The 19,895-nt window shown below is 47.3% G+C and overlaps 1 protein-coding gene across 2 annotated transcripts in view; it reads left to right on the top strand.

Annotated features, from left to right (window-relative positions):
• ITIH5 (inter-alpha-trypsin inhibitor heavy chain 5) overlaps positions 1 to 18,604 on the top strand; it is a 74,069-nt gene extending 55,465 nt beyond the window's left edge. The window contains exons 8-15 of one of the 2 annotated variants that reach the window (XM_079914354.1): positions 3,604 to 3,772; positions 7,186 to 7,495; positions 8,522 to 9,078; positions 11,889 to 11,942; positions 12,693 to 12,749; positions 13,932 to 14,048; positions 14,769 to 15,146; positions 16,710 to 18,604. In XM_079914354.1, the coding sequence (XP_079770480.1) occupies positions 3,604 to 3,772; positions 7,186 to 7,495; positions 8,522 to 9,078; positions 11,889 to 11,942; positions 12,693 to 12,749; positions 13,932 to 14,048; positions 14,769 to 15,146; positions 16,710 to 16,999 (1,932 nt within the window). In that variant the 3' untranslated portion in view covers positions 17,000 to 18,604. The remainder of the gene's footprint in view (positions 1 to 3,603; positions 3,773 to 7,185; positions 7,496 to 8,521; positions 9,079 to 11,888; positions 11,943 to 12,692; positions 12,750 to 13,931; positions 14,049 to 14,768; positions 15,147 to 16,709) is intronic. The other variant, XM_079914355.1, reaches the window with a different exon arrangement.
• The last annotated feature ends 1,291 nt before the right edge of the window (positions 18,605 to 19,895 follow it).

Below are 19,895 nucleotides of genomic sequence, written 5' to 3'. Positions count from 1 at the left end.
AAGGAAGGATGAGGGGTCAAGGTGAGGCATGCTTCCAGGAATTCCGTCAGCATCAGTGCTCAGGGCACTCCACCCACATCTGTTTATTGTCATGATCTGATCTATTTATTTTTGCTTTAATGCTATCCATCATTCAGCTCTTGTTTCCTGCATATCATCCTTCTCAGTGTTCCCTGTCTTAGCTTCTCAAGGATGGGGGCTGTGTCTCTCTTACTTCCCTTGTATTCACGTCATAGAATTCCCTCTCTCTCTCCTCCTTTCTGTCTCAATTACTCATTCAACAGATATTTACTGACATACTGACAGCCCACAATGCGCCAACTGTTGTATTGGGTGAGGAGGAGCAAGGGGACAGCTGTTTTGTGGAGTCTAGCGTGACAGATGGACAGTTCATTCGCCATTCACTTTTCTCTGGAAAAATGTATCAAGACTCTGCCGTGTGGCCAGGCACAGCCGGGTATGACACAGGAGTGACGGAACAGAGAAAGCTCCCGCTCTCGGAGGCGTGGAGCTGAGTTGGACAGTCAAGTAAATGCACAGATATGTAATGACATGCTCGCTATCGACGCTGTGAAGGCAGAGAAGCAGGGTGCCGGGCTTGAGAGGACAGAGAAACGAGTGAGCCCAGAACTGAAGGATGCGGAGGGGCCAGCGGTCATGCAGACTGTAGGGAAGAGCATTCCAGACACAGGGAACAGCAGGTGAAGAGGTCCTGAGGTGGGAAAGGGCTTGAGGAAATAATGATAATGCAGTATGATAAGTGCAGAATAGATGTGTGTGCTGAGAGAGGATCTCAGAGAATGGGGCCATTAATTTTTTGTCATTTAATCTTTTCCCCCCAGTTGTATTGAGATACAGTTGATATTCGGCACTGTGTATGTTTAGGTGCACAGCATAATGGTTTCACTTATTGTGAAATGATTACCACAATAGGTTTAGTGAACATCCCTCATCTCATATAGATCAAAAATGCTTGTTTTTCCTTGTGATGATAACTCTTCAGATTTTCTCTCATAACAGCTTTTAAATTACCACACAGCAGTGTTAACTGTAGTCGTCACGTTGTACATTACATCCCCAGCACTTATTTATCTCGTAACTGGAAGTCTGGACCTTTTGACCACCTTTATCCAATTCCCTCAGCCCCCACCTGGTGCCTCTGGTAACCACAAGTCTGATGGCTTTTTCTATGAGTTTGGGTTTGGTTCTGTTTTTAGATTCCATGTGTAAGTGATATCATATAGTATTTCTTTGTCTTTATCTGACAGGGCCACACAGGTGGTAAGTGATGGATCCAGGGTGAACCCCAGCCCTCCTGCCCTTACAGTGAAGTGCTCTTCACCCCTGTGGAGGGTGGCAGAGGTCATGGCAATGACATGGCAATGACATTACGTGGCAGATATGTAATGAGCATCCCCTACCTCATGCCTCACATGCCACATCTCTTTCAACGTCTAGCAATAATGCTATTTAGAGAAGGCAGTGCTTGCTCACAATATCGAGTTGATTGTTTTAGAAACTCTTGTCCAGGCTCCTGGAGCTTTTCTTTTTTCTATTTTTATTGGTGTATAGTTGATTTACAGTGTTGTGTTAGTTTTAGGTGTACAGCAAAGTGAATCAGTTATACATACACATATATCTATTCTTTTTCAGATTCTTTTCCCATACAGGTTATTACAGAGTATTGAGTAGACTTCCCTGTGCTATACAGTAGGTCCTCATTAGTTATCTGTTTTATATATAGTAGTGTGTATTTGTTAATCCCAATCTCCTAATTTATCACTTCCCCCCTTTTCCCCCTTGGTAACCATAAGTTTGTTTTCTACATCTGTAACTATTTCTGTTTTGTAGGTAAGTTCATTTGTACCCTTTTTGTAGATTCCGCATATAAGCAATATCACATGGTAGTTGTCTGACTTACTTCACTCGGTGTGACAGTCTCTAGGTCCATCCATGTTGCTGCAAATGACATCATTTCATTCTTTTTTATGGCCGAGTAATATTCTATTGTATGTATGTACCGCACCTTCTTTTTCCATTCCTCTGTTGATGGACATTTAGGTTGCTTCTATGTCTTTGTTATTGTAAATTGCACTGCAGTGAACATTGGGGTGTGTGTATCTTTTCGAATTATGGTTTTCTCCAGATAATATGCCTGGGAGTGGGATTGCAGGATCACGTGGTAACTCTATTTTTAGTTTTTTAAGGAACCTCCATACTGTTCTCCATAGTGCTTGTACCAATTTACATTCCTACCAACAGTGTAAGAGGGTTCCCTTTTGTCCATACCCTCTCCAGCATTTATTGTTTGTAGATTTTTTGACGATGGCCATTCTGACTACCATACTACTTATGGTAGTTTTGATCTGCATTTCTCTAATAATTAGTGATGTTGAGAATCTTTTCATGTGCTTTTTGGTCATTTGTATGTCTTCTTCGGAGAAATGTCTATTTAGATCTTCTGCGAATTTTGATTGGGTTGTTTGTTTTTTGATATAGAGCTGCATGAGCTGTTTGTATGTTGTGGAGATTAATCCCTTGTTGGTTGCTTCGTTTGTTTTTTGATATAGAGCTGCATGAGCTGTTTGTATATTGTGGAGATTAATCCCTTGTTGGTTGCTTCGTCTGCAGTCCTGGAGCGTTTCTGTTTTCAGTTTCCGATGGTTTCTTTCCTCTTTCCACAAGTCACGTCTGACTTACCTGTACACCTTTCATTCACTCAGCATCTCCGGAACTCACCTGTGTCACCTCTCTGCTTTCCTCCAGCCGTCTCTCTGACCTCCTTTGCTTCTTTTCGGGATGCCCTCCCTCATCTCTCAAGTTACCCAGTTCCTTTGAGTCTCATCCTCAATTCCCCCTTCTCTGTGACACCTTCTCACATCACTCCAGCCTTCAGTGCTTCGTTCTCTTTTAAATTCCAGTGGTATTTATTATGCGTACCCTTCATCTGTAACTCATGAAGCGTCCATGCGTTCATTCATCCTCTGAACTTCTCTCTAGCGCCTCCTACGTGTCAGGAGTTCTCCTCTGCTCTGGGTGATAAGAAAATAGAGGCACCTGCCTTCAGAGAGCTGACACTGGAGGAAGGGAAAGAGGCATGAAGCAGACTGTAGTCATGACGGGTAATACGCACTTTTCTATGTGAGTATGTTGAGGACAGCGCTAGCCTACAGGAGAGAAGATGTGCGCTCTCTTCAGAGGAGCTAGAAAATGTTGCAAATAGAGAATACAGCATGTTAACTGGGTTCTGAATGACGAGGGCCTTGTCAGATGAAACAAGGGCATGAGGCAGTAAGGAAGAACATTCCAGGTCTAGAGAATAGCAGTGGTGAAAGATACAGAGGCTTGATGCAACGTGGATTCCAGCAGATGTGATGGTTCATATATGAAATACCCATTCGTGTCTTATATAAAATTGTAACATATTAATGATGGTTTTTTTCCAGCTAGGTGACAAAGTTCCTTGACATTTATCTGAGTCCCTTTACGTAGCAGGTACTTAATTTTAACCCTGGGATTGTCCCCGGTGTGCAGTTTCCAAGCCAGGGGACGCGTGGACTCATGCGCTCGGACGTGACTGTTTTTGCTTTTGTGTTTGCCTAGACCAAAGATGCCCTTTTCACGATTCTGCATGACCTCCGACCCCAGGACCGTTTCAATATCATTGGATTTTCCAACCGGGTCAAAGTGTGGAAGGACCATTTGGTGTCAGTTACTCCCAACAATATCAGAGACGGCAAAGTCTACATTCACCACATGTCACCGACCGGAGGTAAGCGCGCATCCCGCTTTGCCCATTCGCCTCGACGGGATACGTGAGTAGCTAACTTTCTGCCCAGAGACAAGGGTTTGAAAGCTGACGCTGATCACAGGAAAGGAGATAACAGGGGAGAGCTTTCCCAGGAGCTTGTTTCTCCTCTTCCAGGCCCCAAACTAAGATGGTCAAGTAAGTTAGGGGGGGAGGAAATACCTGATAGGTTTTGGAGCCTTTCCTGGTTTATCTCACGGATCCCAAACAATGCAGCTCTTTTTGTAAATTGTTTCTGGGGTGGGGAATGAAAGCCAAATGGGTGATTCAGCGTTCTGTGTGTTTGAATATGAGCACCTTAGGAAGCAGCAGATGAAGCTGCCCTCCTGAGCCGTTAGATCCCTTGGACCCCAGGTGGCCTGGGCGGTGCTCTGGGTGGAAAGGGGAGGACTCTGAGGTTTTGCACACTTGGCTGGGGGGTCGTGATGAGGTAAGTACGCAGACGCGGGGAAAGGTTAGAGAGTCAGAACAGCGTGTTACCAGCCGTGCTGGATGTGAGTTCCTTCAACCCTGGACACACAGCTGACTTCTGCTGTTACATCCATCACTAGGACAGCGGATGCGTGGCAGATGCCCAGTATTGGAGTGTTTATTGGACCTGAACCTGACCCTTTGACACCTTTCTTAAAGGCCCCTGTAGAGACACCATCTGCTGGGTGTCTCAGATAATTCTGCTTTGGATACCTGGAAGCATAGAAAACACCCATTTCTGTCCATCCTCTTCCATCTGAGTTTCTCATCGCTCACATATTTGTTAGTTTCCATCCAAGGCAGAGTTCTGGTTTCCCAACTGAACTTCATTTGGAACTTGATCTTGTTTGGATGGAATTTCGATTTACAAATGGGATTTCCTACCAGTCTCTACAGAAACACGATCTAGTTACTGTTTTACTGTAACTAGATAGGAGAAATGAAAGGTTATAGTTAATATTATAGTGATGATCTACAGCAGGAAGTTGACAAGGTGGTCAAGTCTTTGAGGGAAGAAACTCTCCTTCATCTTTGTTTAGCCCCTGTTTCCTGTCGTAGCTCCCGACCTACAGTGCATACCCAAAGAATATGCATTAGAGTTATTTAAATTATTTAAACGGTTCTGCTTGCTATGAGAATCCTTTGTGTGTGGGAGGTGGAGATAAAGCTTTAGAAAACAGTTGTGTGTATTTTGGAATCTAAACCATAGAAACCTTATTGGTTTCCTTTATTTTTTCTTGGTACTTCATTGTCCCAACCTCTGCAGGTGAACAGAAAATTAATCTACTTCTCTCAGAAAAGTGTCATTTCAGGAGATGAGCATAGATTCTGAAGCCAGACTGTCTGGATTTGAATCCAGCTCTACCAGCTATTTAACCTCCTTTTACTTCAGTTTCCTCATCTGTAAAGTGAGGATAATAATGGACTTGTTATTAGGATGAGATGAGTTAAAATATTTAAAGTACTTAGAAGTGGCTGCACATAGGAAGTCCTCTCTAGGTGTCAGATATGGCCATTTTACCCAAGTGATCCCTGTTGCTGGTGCACTTGGGTCCTTTGATGACCCTGGGGGAGCTCTCGGTGGAATGGTTGTGTCAGCTCCTTGGGGAGAAAGCCCCCCGCCGTTGTTAAGCATGCGGGAGATGCCCCAACTTAACGGATGTTCAGTACCAAGCCGTGCTGTGCTTTGGTGTCTCGTGTAAGAAAAGCTAAGTGTGTCCTTTGCCTGGGCTTTCCTGGGCTTTAAAATGCAGTGAGAGGGCTTCCCTGGTGGCGCAGTGGTTGAGAGTCCGCCTGCCGATACAGGGGTCACGGGTTCGTGCCCCGGTCCGGGAAGATCCCACATGCCGCGGAGCAACTAGGCCCGTGAGCCATGGCCGCTGAGCCTGCGCGTCCGGAGCCTGTGCTCCGCAACGGGAGAGGCCACAACAGTGAGAGGCCCGCGTACCGCAAAAAAAAAAAAAAAAAAAAATGCAGTGAGAGATTTGGCATCATTGTTACGTTCTAGGTTAAAGAGAAAATAAACACCTGCGTTTTGGTTCATGCCCACATATCCAGAGGCAGCGTGAAACTAGGCTGGGCATTCAGAAAGGCAAGTGAGTGAACCCAAAGAAACGTTAAATACTGTTTCAGCTGTAACTTTCCCTTACGTTCGGGCCATGTGTACATCTTAGAACGAATTATCAATGTGTTTGCACAGTCACAGTCATATGTATTTTAGCCAGAAATTCTGGAGGATGGGAGGCAGTGGGGAAAATTGTCTGGTTCACTCAAATATGGTACATTTTGCAGGGAGATAAAAATCACTCCAGTCAGGGGGATGGATTGCGGTGATGGGTACACAGCTTCATAAATTTACTAAAAATCATTAATTGTGTGCTTAAAAGGGGTGAAATTTTTGGGACTTCCCTGGTGGTCCAGTGGTTAAGAATCTGCACTTCCTGTGCAGGGGGCATGGGATGGATATCTGGTTGGGGAACTAAGATCCTGCATACCCATGCAGCTCGGCAAAAAAAGAAAAAAATCCCTAGCGACCAAAATGCGTGACATTTTTGGTACGTCAATAAGGCCATTAAAAAAAACCCCAGTGGAGTCAGAAAAAGGAAGTACGTATTCACGGCGGCAGTAAGAACTCTCAGTTTTTCTTGGCGATGGTAGAACAGCAGCAGCAGAGTTGAATGAAGTTCTCAGCTAATCCAGAAACCTCACGTTAGTTGGCAGTTTTGACTTCCACCAGCCATCCGTCTCTCCATCCCCCAAGCAAAATACCTGTCCAGCACCTCCCACAGACACTGTCCCCTGACTTTAATCAGAGCTGCGATGACAAGCGTGTCTGAATTAGAAACGGCAGGGGTAGGAGGTGTAAACTCGAAAGCCTTCGCTTGGTGGGGTCCTAAGAAGCAGGGGTGATCCTGAAGGGGCAGGAAGCAGGAAAGACGACAGCAATAAAAAAAAAAAAAAAAAATTGAGTGCTTTAACCAGCATCCTCCAGCCCCAGGACACAAGTGAGGTCACCGCGATGGTCTCCGCATCGCCACCTCCTCATTCTGTGCCGTTCCCTTCCCTCTGGGACGCTTGCTTTCTCTGAATTCCTGCACCCAGCACCCTCCTTCCCTTTCCAAAGTGATTCTCCAAAAAGGAGGTAGAAACCGTTCGTGCTAAGGGAGTGGAGACGCCTAAGCTGAGATGCCATCAGACACCTTCAGGACAAGGTTATATAATTCTCTGCTGTTCCTAGTCATTTGCCAAGTTTCTAGCAGTCTTTGTGACATGGAGTCACCCCAGGAATGCAGGTGGCTGCTTTCCCCACGCGTCACTGCTGCAGGTACCCGTGAGGGGCCCGAGAAGGTGTGTCCAGGTAAAGGAGGTGGCGAGGCTCCTCAGGTGTCCTGTTCTATGTCCTGCAGGCACGGATATTAATGGGGCCCTGCAGAGGGGCATCAGGCTTCTCAACGACTTCGTGGCCCACAACGACATCGAGGACCGCAGCGTGTCCCTGGTCATCTTCCTGACAGACGGGAAGCCCACCGCCGGGGAGACCCACACCCCGAAGATCCTCAACAACACCAGGGAGGCCGCCCGGGGCCGGGTCTGCATCTTCACCGTGGGCATCGGGGCCGACGTGGACTTCAAGCTGCTGGAGATGCTGTCCCTGGAGAACTGTGGGCTCACACGGCACGTCCACGAGGACCACGACGCCCGTGCCCAGCTCATCGGGTCCGTGGGTCTGTCTGTGTCCTCGGGGCGGGGGGGCAGGCTCAGCGGGAGGCTCGGACGTGAGGACGGACCCCGAGTCTGATCATCACTCCTTTCATGGGAGACATCGCCATGGGTCTTGAAACTGGGTGGATCTGGGTTCACGTTCTGGTCCTGCCTTGTGACTTGAGGCTTTAAGACTGTCTGTGCCTTGGTCTCCCCAACTGTGAAGTGAGGATTCTGGTCAGATGATAGAATTTAAGGAGAAAACCTACGTGAAGTATTGGCAGGACGGCTTTCACAGGTTAGGTGTTCTGTTAGCTCTTATGGTTATAACTGTCTTCCTGACACTTCAGAGCACTTCCTCATCTCAAGACGCACCTCAGAGATACTGCAGGTCAGTTCCAGCGATAAAGCAAATATTGCAATAAAGCGAGTCCCACAGGTGGATTGCTTTAACAGTGCACGTAAAAGCTATGTTTACATCACACTGTAGTCTATTAAGCATGCAATAGTGTCATGTACATACCTTAATTGAAAAATACTTTATTGCTAAAAAATGCTATCATCTGACAATGCAGGATTGCCACAAACCTTCATTTTGCAAAAAAATGCTAGGTCTTCGAAGTGCAATAAAACAATTTATGCCTGTATTTACTCTAATTCCACCCTGAGAGGGAGGTGGGATAGGTAGCGTCAGCTCCACCTTGCCTGCTAGTTACAGTGATCGTGTTTTTATATTGAAGCACGATGGCCAGTCGAAAGTGGTCGCTGACTGTGCTGTGTTCTGGGGTGAAGAGGAAACCAGAATTTAAGTCTGGCAAACGGCGAGGGAGCTTGTGAGATAGTGAGTTCTCCATCACCAGTGGTGTTCAAGCTACGGCCGCACGGCCTCCTGTCTGAGATGTTCTGCTGGGTGGAATGTTGGACTTGGTTGCTTTTAAGATCAGATCCGCCCCCCCAAGACAGCCTGTGATTTCCTCTGGGACGTGACCTGCCTGCAGCTAGTGCAGGCCCCGATCCTCCCTCTCTGTTCCTCCTCTCCAGGTTCTACGATGAGATCAGGACCCCGCTCCTCTCGGACATCCGCGTGGATTATCCAGCCGGCTTGGTAGAGCACGCCACCAGGACCCTGTTCCCCAACTACTTCAACGGCTCCGAGATCATCATCGCGGGGAAGCTGGTGGACAAGGAGATGGACCGCTTGCACGTGGAGGTCACGGCCAGCAACAGTAAGAAGTTTGTCGTACTCAAGAAGGACGTTCCTGTGGAACCCCGGAGGATGGGGAACGACGTCCCGGGGAGCCCCAGGCCCAAGGGGGGTGGCCAGGAGGACCCGAACCACCTGGAGCGTCTCTGGAGCTACCTGACCCTGAAGGAGCTGCTGAGTTCCTGGCTGCAGAGTGATGAGCAGCCCGAGAGGGAGCGGCTGAGGCAGGAGGTACAGGCTCTGGCCTTGAACCATCGCTTCCTCGCTCCGTTCACCTCCATGACGCTCAAGTCAGCACCGCGGACAGAGACCCCGGAGGACGCCTACGGCACGTCGGCGGCCACAGGGCCCGAAACGGTGATGCAGAGCCTGAGGGGCGCCCACCTGCAGCCAGGTAAGGGCACTCTCGGGATGGCCCTTCTGTCTCCTTTTCAGGCCAAGGTCGTCTGTTTTACTTTCTCGTATTATAAATCTTATAAACAATGTTCTCTACCTGCAGCTCCTAGCCTTCAGAGAGTGCCTTAGCTTATGTTTGTGTTGTTATAAACCATGGATCTCTATAGAGAAATTCGAGAAAGTCAAGCCAGTCTATCGATAAATCATCAATATTGAGTGCCTCCTGTGAGCCAGGCACTATTGGAGGCACACGGATGAACAGACAAGTAAACAAATACTCATTTTTAAATGCCTTTCTATAGTTTAAGTACTTCAATTATGTCATACACTTGATATTATTTTCCTGAGAAAACAAAATATTTTATTTTATAGATAAAATGAAATTTTATTATATATTTTATTTACTCATAGTTTATTAATTTTACTTATAATTTTCTAAATTAAAGTTTTATTTTTTAAATTTTAATGATTTTGTTTAGAATTAAATAAAATTAATAAAATTTTATTTTATTATAGATATTATTATATAGGAGGAACTAAGTTCTGGATTCTCAGGAGAATCCAGAGTTTAAACAGAAATTCTTATTATCTGTCTCAGTGCCATTTGTCAGGGGGAAATTAGTAGCACCAGGAATGGGAAAAGGACAGGAAAAGTAATCCAACCAAAGCAGAGGGTTATATTCTCAGTAAAATCTGTTTATGGAAAACAGCACTTTTTTATGTGTGACATTTTTCTTAACTTCCTGTCAGGTGCACACGCCCTAAGGTGAGGGAACTGACATTAACCCTGGGCCTCATTTGATCCTCATATCCTCAACTCTGAGATCACCTGGGCATGGTAGGGAGAGCACACGGTTAGGATCCAGACAGAGTTTCAGCTCACGGCTCCTCCCAGCCAGCTGTGTGGCTTGGGGCAGGTTTCTGAACGTCTCTGAGCTTCCATTCCCTCACCTGTAAAATGTAGATAGTAATCTCTTCCCTGAAAGGTTGTTGCAAGGATTAAAGGTGTAGATGCCTTGGTGTATACTAAGTGTTCTACACATGTGAGATACCCTTTCCCATGAGGAGTGTAGAACTAGAAATCTATTGAAAAGTTCAGACCTGATGTAGGGGTGAAAAATGATATGTTGCCTTTTTAGAAAGAGTGGAACTTGTCTTGGCAAAACTAGTACAATATTTGTTCTGATGAAAAGGATGAAAAGTAAGTTGCATGATGTTGTTACGTCACGCTACAAGATCCGTGCCACATCCAGGGAAGATGGCTTTTTGAGTAACATCTTGATTCAGTGTCAGCAACTCAAATCTCAACAGCTTCAGGAGAGAGCAAACTCAAATGACACGAGACTCAGAGGGCCAAGAACACAGATGAGGGAATAACTGACTGATCGCTCAGAAGGCTTGCTAGACATAGGATTTCCCTGAAGATGATTTTTTAGTTTTAATTTTATGATTTTTTTGAGTGTCGGTGACAATTTAAGCCAACTCAAAGCAGCCGTTCAGACTGAGATGTCGTTCCGCCTTCGTGGTCAGCCTGATTCTGTCTGTGTCTGGCTGACCAGGGACCAGTTGGAGAAGGGAGCGCTTAAAAAACATTGAGGGCTTCCCTGGTGGCGCAGTGGTTGGGAGTCCGCCTGCCGATGCAGGGGATGTGGGTTCCTGCCCCGGTCCGGGAAGATCCCACATGCCACAGAGCGGCTGGGCCCGTGAGCCATGGCCGCTGAGCCTGCGCGTCTGGAGCCTGTGCTCCGCAACGGGAGAGGCCACAACAGTGAGAGGCCCGCGTACCGCAAAAAAACAAAACAAAAAACATTGAGATACTGTGATCTTCATTTTCTGGGGGGGCAAAAATCAGTTAAGAGGAGCATAATCTTAATACAGACAATTTGAAATAAGATATTAATTTTATTTTATTGACAGAAAGTAATTTACTTTTAGGTTATTCTTTAATTGAGTGTTTATTTTTGCCTGCTGCTTTGTGAATTGTACTTACACACATGGCTATAGACCTGGATTATCGCGTTATCTTTTTCTTTTACATTCTTGTATATTTTCGGTTGTTTTAAATTGCTATTTTGCAAAAAACACATAACGTAACATTTCCCATCATAACCATTTTTTCCATTCTTTCTTTTTAACTGAAGTATACTTGCTTTACAGTGTTGCATTAATTTTTGCTGTACAGAAAGTGATTCAGTTATATTCTTTTTTTGTAATATTCTTTCCCATTATGGTTTATCAGAGAATACTGAATATAGTTCTCTGTGCTATACATTAGGGCTTTGTTGTTTATCCATTCTCTATATACAAGCTTACATCTGCTAACCTCAACCTCCCACTCCATCCCTCCCCCAACCCCCTCCCCCCGGCAACCACCAGTCAGTTCTCTATATCGTAACCATTTTTAAGTGTGTAGTTCAGTAGTGTCAAGTATATTCCCATCGTTATGAAACAGATCTCCAGAACTTTTTCATCTTGCAAACCTGAAACTCTGTCCCCATTAAACAACTTTGCTTCCCCCCTCCCCCCATAACTATACCTTAAGAATGATAGAATATTTTCTCCTATTATATACACAGAAATCACAGACAAGAAGAATATTATCTAATTATAGAGGAATAAAATAGTTACGCCGCGTCGTTTACACCTTCGCTTTGTGTTGCGAGGCCAAGAGCTTCCTTTAAAAGAGATGTGTTTAACTTGTCACAAACGTATCTGAGAGCTGTACTTGACTCCTCTCAGCCCTCTGTACCTCTCACTTCCTCCTCTTTAATGAATAACGGTGGTGGATCTCTTCCTTCTCCTCTCCAGGACCTGCTCTCAAGAAACCATACAACCCAAGGATTAAAGTCTCCAAAACCTCAGGTAAAGGAAAGAATGTGCTGGTGTCTGATTCGAGAGTTGAAATGTTTAGGAAGCGGATGACCAGGAATTTCCCGAAGCCAGTTAGAACATCAGCTCGTAGGACGAGATGTGAGGACCCATATTTATTTAGTGCAAACCGGCAGCATGGGGCAGTTCTCAAAACCAGGATCGTCATTAAACCATCACATAAACCCCATGGGTAACACAGTCCTGAGGAGCCTGGCAGGAGCCCCGATAGAAGGGTGGATGGACAGAGCTACACATGAGTCACGATTGAGCTGGAAAGACGTTTGTTTTTAGAGATTTGAAGTATGCTCGCTTCTAACTTCTGGTGTTACAAATATCTGTGACACTGCAAGGTTTTTAAACATTATTATTTTATTATTTTCATGATCCTTGGCTTTAGAAGGGAAGACCAGATTACAATACCCTAAAATTTCCCTTGGCCATATTCCTGGGATTATAATAAAAATCTGGATGGAATAAGGACACAAGGGCTGGGTTTTATTCTTCAGATGTACACATCTGCCTTTGTAAGTCTTTCTTATTGCCTTGCTGCCGACGTGCTGGGCGTCCAGGTTCACGTAGCCCAGGACAACCTGGAGATTAGCTCTGGGGAGAGGAAACACATGGTCTCCAGTGGGTAGCGTGTTGTTCCTTTGAACACACATGCTTTATGGAATGCAGGAAAACTTTGCTGTTGGATGCAGCATGGAGTAATGACTTCCAGACCTCTCCTCTCTTTTTCAGAGCAGGCAGCATCTTTCCTTATAAAGGGATTTGGAAGATTTGAGGAGAAAGAATATGGTATGAGCACAAGAAACTCTCAGAGAACTGTCACGTAGTTATATTCGTACCCACAGAGTGCCAAAAATACGGACTTTTATCTTTAACGGGTGTTATTTTTTTCATCTACAAAAGACCCGTACCTTGTATTTCTTTATGAAGTTGCCATTCACTGGGTGCTTGAGGCACTTTACAGTGAGTTGAACCAGATTCTTCCAAAGGCCCTTCTGAGTCACGCTGGGGACAGAGAGGGTGTTTCAGCAGTTCCACGAAGAACATTGATTGGCTTGTAGCTTGAAAACACTTGAACTCCTGGCGCCTACCCCCCACCATATACAAATGCGTATACATACATGTACACGTGAAGTAGAGAGGAATTCGGGAACACGTTGTGTTTGGTGTACAAATTAGAGAGAAACTAATGCTCCAATCTCGCGAGAAAAGAGAACTGACGTAAACTCTTGGGAAATATTTTGTCTGTACAGTAAGAGGCAAGACTGTTCATCTTTAGCAGAGGCAAAAATGAGGAGAATGGGTAAGGAACAGGGGCCAGCTAAACTCTGTGGTCTTATCCGCAGACACAAATTTGAGAGCAGTAAAGGCAGTAGGACCCAGAGGAGGGATTGCCACTGTCATCGCTGGCTGCACCACCTGACCTCCCGTTGACTCTGTGTCCTTTACTTCTCACCAGCCCTAAACGGGGCTTGGTCATTACTACTCATGCAAGGGCCGTGTCCATCTGGTGCTGTGAATGACTCAAGGGCCAAGGCACTCTGGTCACAGGACAGGAAGTTCTCATCCCCATCTCTTCACTGGGGAGGGCAAAGGGGGAAGAAAGTGATTAGCGGAAGCCGCACAGGGAATTGAAGAATGTGAGCTCAGTGGTCGTGGGGAGTGTAGGGTGATGCCCCGCTTCCCTCTGAAGTTCAGTTGTCTCTGTTTGACTGCAGTGTGGTGACAGGAGCATCATATTTGAATTTAGGGGACCTGCATTCAAATATTTACTTTCCACGAACTGACTGCGTAACTGGTGCATCCCTTCACCTCCCAGCCACCTTCCTCGCGTAGACAAGGGGGATCCGTTGTTGACAGGGTTAAGTCAGTAACTCATGAGGAAATAGAAGAAGGGTGCTTACACAGAGAAGGTGCCCAATAAATGTCTTTTCTTTCTTTTTCTCTTCCGTTCTCATCCTGTTCTGGCAGCGGATGGAGACCCCCATTTTGTTGTGGATTTCCCCTTGAGCAACCTCACGGTCTGTTTCAACATCGATGGACAGCCCGGGCACATCCTGAGGCTGGTCTCTGATCATGCGGACTCTGGTGAGTTCTGCCTAGAAAGTGAAAGAACTTGAGTTTGGGGAGTGAAAAAAAAAAACCCTAATCTTTGCATTCTACCCCCCTGCTCAGTGGTGTCCCAGGGTCTCCAAATCAGGAGCAATGGAAACTGATGGGTAAGAAATACCGTGTCAGGGCCACACAAGAGTTTGGGGAACTATAACCAGACACTGGAATGAAAGGAGACAAACATGTCAACCCCCTTTTTTAGAATTTTTATTTATTTACTTTTTTTTTCACTTTAAAATTTTTATTGGCATATAGTTGATTTACGATGTTGTGTTGGTTTCAGGTGTACAGCAAAGTGAATCAGTTACGCATATACATCTATCCACTCTTTATTTAGACTCTTCCCATATAGGTCATTACAGAGAATTGAGTAGAATTCCCTGTGCTATACAGCAGGTTCTTATTAGTTATCTAGTTTATATATAGTAGTGTGTATATGTCAACCCCCTTTTTATGATATTTTCCCCCAAACCTACATCAGCTTCTCCTACCCAGGACGTTGGTCAAAAGTCACCCATACCTTCATGCATTCGTTCCTTCCTTCCTTCATTCAGTGGGCACTGAGTGGTCCCTACGCGTGAGCGGAAGTTCTTGGTTCTAGAGGTACAAGAGAGGAAGGAAATTCGGATGAGAAGCCCTCTTGTGAAAGTGGGGGTAGTTTTTCTAACCACTGCTCTCTTCCCCCCCGCCTTCAAGGCGTGACGGTGAACGGAGAGTTGATCGGGGCCCCCGCTCCCCCAAACGGCCACAAGAAACAGCGCACTTACTTCCGCACCATCACCATCCTCGTCAACAAGCCCGAGAGGTCCTACCTGGAGATCACGCCCACCAGAGTCATCGTGGATGGTGGGGACAGGCTGGTCCTCCCCTGCAACCAGAGCGCAGCCGTGGGGAGCCAGGGGCTGGAGGTGTCGGTGTCCGCCAATGCCAAGGTCACCATCGCCATCCAGGGCAACGTGGCCTTCGTCATCCTCCTCCACCTCTACAAAAAGCCAGCCCCCTACCAGCGAAACCACCTGGGCTTCTACGTCGCCAACGGCCAAGGCCTTTCTGGCAACTGCCATGGCCTGTTAGGTAGGTGGCTGCTCTCCACGCTGACTCACAGCACAGAATTCAGTTTCCCAAAACGAAGCTGATGCTGCCCGTGTCTTTACTTGGTTGAGAGTTTCCACAGGAATGTGGTCCTTATGAAGCTCATGAAAAGTCTATTTCTTTTTCTTTTTTCTTTTTTTTGGGCACATGGCCAATTTTTCTTTTTGCTTTTTTCAAATACAATTTTTAAAGGTTACACTCCATATACAGTTACTACAAAATACTGGCCGTATTCCCCGCGTTGTACAGCACATCCTTGAACCAGTCTTACACCAATAGTTTGTGCCTCCCACTCCCTTACCCCTCTCTTGCCCCTTCCCCCTCCCCCCTGGCAACCACTAGTTTGTTCTCTCTGTCTGTGACTCTGCTTTTTTTTTTTGTTATATTCACTAGTTTGTTGTATTTTTTAGATCCCACATATATAAGTGATATCATACGGTATTTGTCTTTCTCTGGACGTATTTCACTTAGCATAATGCCTTCCAAGTCCATCCGTGTTGCTGCAAATGGCAAAATTTCACTCTTTTTCATGGCTGGGTAATATTCCACTGTGTACCACATCTTTATCCACTCGTCAGTTGATGGACACTTAGGTTGCTTCTGTATCTTGGCAACGGTAAACAATGCTGCTGTGAACGTTGGGGTGCACATATCTTTTCGAATTAGTGTGAAAAGTATACTTCTTGCTTCCTGACACTTTTCTAGAATAGGAATGGGCTTATAAACTAATTCGCACAGGCCTTTGGGGAAGGGGAGCAAAGAAATGAGGAGCCCTTCTCTCCAGGTCTGGTTCTTTACTCTCAGGGAGAGGATGCAGACACATCCCATGGCCCAGCACCAAGTGGAAGATGCATGGCCCCTCCCGGGCGGCGCCCCCATGGCTGGGAGCCTCGGGCAGCCCACTCTGCCTGGCTTCCCTCCACGTGCAGTTTCATGTGGGCGCTTTTCCCACAAGTAAAGAGGGAGCCTCTGCCAGGGCTCAGATTCCCTGGCACTCGAGAGGGATGCGTCTCTACGCAGCTTGCCTGGGAAGCTCCGCTCCCAGACGCAGACTGCTGTCCCTTCGGCCTTGGTAGTGCCCTCACTCGACCTGGAGGATTCTGACCCTGCTTTCCACACCCTCCGCCCAGTGCACACCCACTAAGTGCACACATGGAAGGGGTCCTCCAGAGGGAGGAGAGCGGGGAAGACCGGACCCTTCTTCCCTTGTTATTTGCCCCCATCTCATCCTCCCATCTCAGTAGGAGACTGGGCATCTCTTTTTGTGGGTTGGGCATCTTGCCCGTGGTAGCTTCCAGAAGTGGAGGCCACTACCAATACACTCAGGTCTCTCCTCCCCACACCCTCCCCGGACACTGGAAAAGGTGGAGCAGCTCTGGGAGACTCCAGCCGAGGACCACAGTCACTGCTCTGGTGTTATGCATCCCCTTCCTCTGGGTCACACCCGTGCATTTGCTGGCCATCGGTGCCCGAACTGAAGTTAGATTTTGTTCAAACACGTTGCTCGCACTTGACCTAGACCTGACGTCTCTTTTGTCCTCTCAGGTCAGTTCCTGAACCAGGAGGCCAGACTCACCGGGCTCGGCAGGAGCCCTGCCCATCCTTCCGTCCCTGAGACAGGTGAGAGGTCTGAGGCCGTCCTCGAGGTAAAAGGACACCAGGTCCCAGTGGTGTGGAAGCAGAGGAAAATCTACAACGGGGAAGAGCAGGTGGACTGCTGGTTTGCCCGGAACAACGCCGCCAACCTGATTGACGGGGAGTATAAAGACTACCTGGCGGCCCATCCTTTTGACTCCGAGACCACCTTTGGCCCAGGCACATCCCGGGGACTCTGACGCCAGCAGCCGTAAGGCAAGAGCGTGTGACAGGGAAACGTCTTCGGGGACCCCGTGGTGTGGTTCTTGTCGCTTGGCAGGTAGCCGCCGCCCAGGACTCCCCCCTGGTGGCGGGGAGGTCTAACCTCTGCTTGAGCAAAGGGTGGGGTCAGGACGTTGAAGCAAGAATGGGATTTCCTGCTCTTCCCCTCCCCCTCCCCCATCTCCAGTAGAGAACAGTGGTGGCACCAAAGGGACCAGTCACAGCTAAAAGCAAGTCTCTATCTTATACCCGCTGGCTTGTCCATCTCACTGCCTAGCACAAGGTGACTCTGATGAAGGAAGGTGGCCATCAGGTCTGTTTTCTCTGTGGAAATGGCCAGGCTTGGGCACTCTGCTTTTTGCCTTATACTAATGCATAGGCATCTCTCCTCCTAGCCCGCTGCGTTCTCCGGGTGTGCGGCCAACCTCTGCCTCAGGGGAACCTCTCCTTGGGCCCAGGCCACGCGTCATGAAATAGCATGTAGATTTGATCACTGTAAACCATTCGGTCTTTTCTTAGGAGAGGATTTTCTTCTACTGTGATGTCTTGCCCTTGAAAATTTGTTTTCGTTTTTTAAAAATTGACTCAAAATAGAGACTCTGCATCCCAGATACCGGTATTTTTCTAACGGGCTTTGTAAATCACTTAACTTCGCTGTTGGAGATTCTCCTATTTATTCCAGAAAGCTGAGCGCTTCTAATAAACAGGGCAGCCCACGTGGGTGTATTTCACTGGCCTGTCTCAGTGCTGCAGCGTCGGCCAGCAGCGTGATGAATCTTTCACTCGGCTCTTCAGCCTTGGTCCTGATTCCGACCTGATTTGCTCTCGGTCCCCCAGGAGGTGATAAATTAGGCTCTTGCAGAACTGGGATGGGGAGGTATTGGCAGCACAGAGCCGACCTACAGGAACCAAACCGCATGTTCCCAGCAGGAAGTGCGGACATGCTCACAGATCTAAGGAGCCCTCCCACATCCCAGACATGCGAGGCCAGGAAGTCAGCGTGAGCAAGAGGCTTTGGACAAATCTGATTCCATCAGGGAGGGGTTAAAATCAGGGGTCAGGGTGGTGTCAAAAGTCAATGACTGTCACTCCTCATGGTGGAACCTGTGAAGCCCGTCACATTATCAAGGGGAAGGGAGGTTGATGGTGGTCTTGAGACCTCCTCTCTCCCCCTCCTTCCCGGCTTTTTGCTGGACCACGGGAGGTTCAGTAAGCCTGACCCTCACTGCGGTCAGGACGCAGATGGACATGGGGGGCACTGGAGCCGAACAGCAGGGAAAGGAAGGTTTGGGTCAGAGACATGGAATATTTTGACGTGAGACCGAATGAAATAAAAGCTTTTGTGCCGGCTTCATGGAACGTTTCTTCCAGTAGGGAGTCACTCTAGAACTTTCATGCCATGTGGAAGCAGACAGCACTAGGAGAGAAATCAGGACTAAGAAAATTGTTTACCACCTTTGCCCTTGCCTTCCCGTTTTCCAGTGGGAAACATTTGAGCAGCAAAATGACATCCACATGTTTTTGTGGACCAAGTGGCTGCAGGAGTTCAAGTTAGTGCCTGGGCCGTCGGGGGTGGGGGTAGGGGAGCGGGACCGGTTGTGTCTCAGAGTCTCCGTCTCTCTCCACCTTGGGAACCCACCAGACCAGGGCCGGCAGCTGTGTTATTTTTGACTCAACTCAGCTGCCTGTTTTCATGCCAGCAGTGTGAATGCACAGGCCCAGGCTGCTGACAGCTGCTTCCATATTTCAGAGGGAGAGGAGGAGCCGGAGCTGGGCTGGCCAGGACCTGGGCAGGCTCTGCGGGGACTTTCCTGTTACATAGACCTCGGGCCCAACTGGGCAGAGATCCCTGCAGCCACGATGCCAGCCCATTGTGTTAGCGCCTGGAGCCGCGATCTGTGTTCCAGGTGTGGCCTCAAAGCTGCAGACAGGGCTTCCCTGGTGGCGCAGTGGTTGAGAGTCCGCCTGCCGATGCAGGGGACACGGGTTCGTGCCCCGGTCCGGGAAGATCCCACATGCCGCGGAGCGGCTGGGCCCGTGAGCCATGGCCGCTGAGCCTGCGTGTCCGGAGCCTGTGCTCCGTGGCGGGAGAGGCCACAACAGTGAGAAGCCTGCATACCACCAAAAAAAAAAAAAAAGAAAAAGAAAAAGCTGCAGACAGGAGGCTGTTACTACAGGACCAGATATTCCAATGGGGTGACCGTCCCTTACTCTCCTATTCAGAAAAAAAAAAAAAAATGCACATTTTTAAAAGTATTAGGGATGAGCTTTTATTTTAGTGTTTTTACTTTAGACTCATCCCACTTTTCTTTCTCCTCCTTTTCAATTGTACATCTTTTTTTTTTTTTTTTCGCAAAAGGTATGTATCAGGGCATTTTCTGTTTTAGCCAGAGACTGTGAGATCTGTGGGCTCCAAACTCCACCCCAAGGTCATACTTCAGGTTTTTTTTTAAGTTGACTGAAAAATGTCATATTTTCGATTGGCCACGCGTGTTGTGAATAGCAAGGTCTTTTTAAGTAAATGCAGCGGCAAGGAGGGATTCTCTTCTCAGGTGGGAAAACGGAGTCAGAGTGCAGTTGGGTGACTTCCCCCACATCATATAAAAGACTTAGAGCAGGGCCAGACTGAGCCTCCAGAGCTCACTGGTTAGCTTTGACACGATGTCACCGTATGGACAGCCGTTTATCTTCCTTGAGCATTTATAAAGAAGGTGGGCTCGGGGTTACGAAATGAGCAGTCGAATGAGGTTGAGAAGTACCTTGCAATTAGAGGGGATAAACCTCAGGTTACATCATCACTAATGTTAATGGGTCCTAACAAGTTGGCTGGCTGGGCTCTTCAGCAAGTCTCCACCCCTGGGACCCTAATCCACT

Source organism: Stenella coeruleoalba (genome assembly GCF_951394435.1).
Source record: "Stenella coeruleoalba genome assembly, chromosome: 2".
NCBI classification, from domain to species: domain Eukaryota; kingdom Metazoa; phylum Chordata; class Mammalia; order Artiodactyla; family Delphinidae; genus Stenella; species Stenella coeruleoalba.
This window is presented reverse-complemented; position numbering and strand designations above follow the sequence as displayed.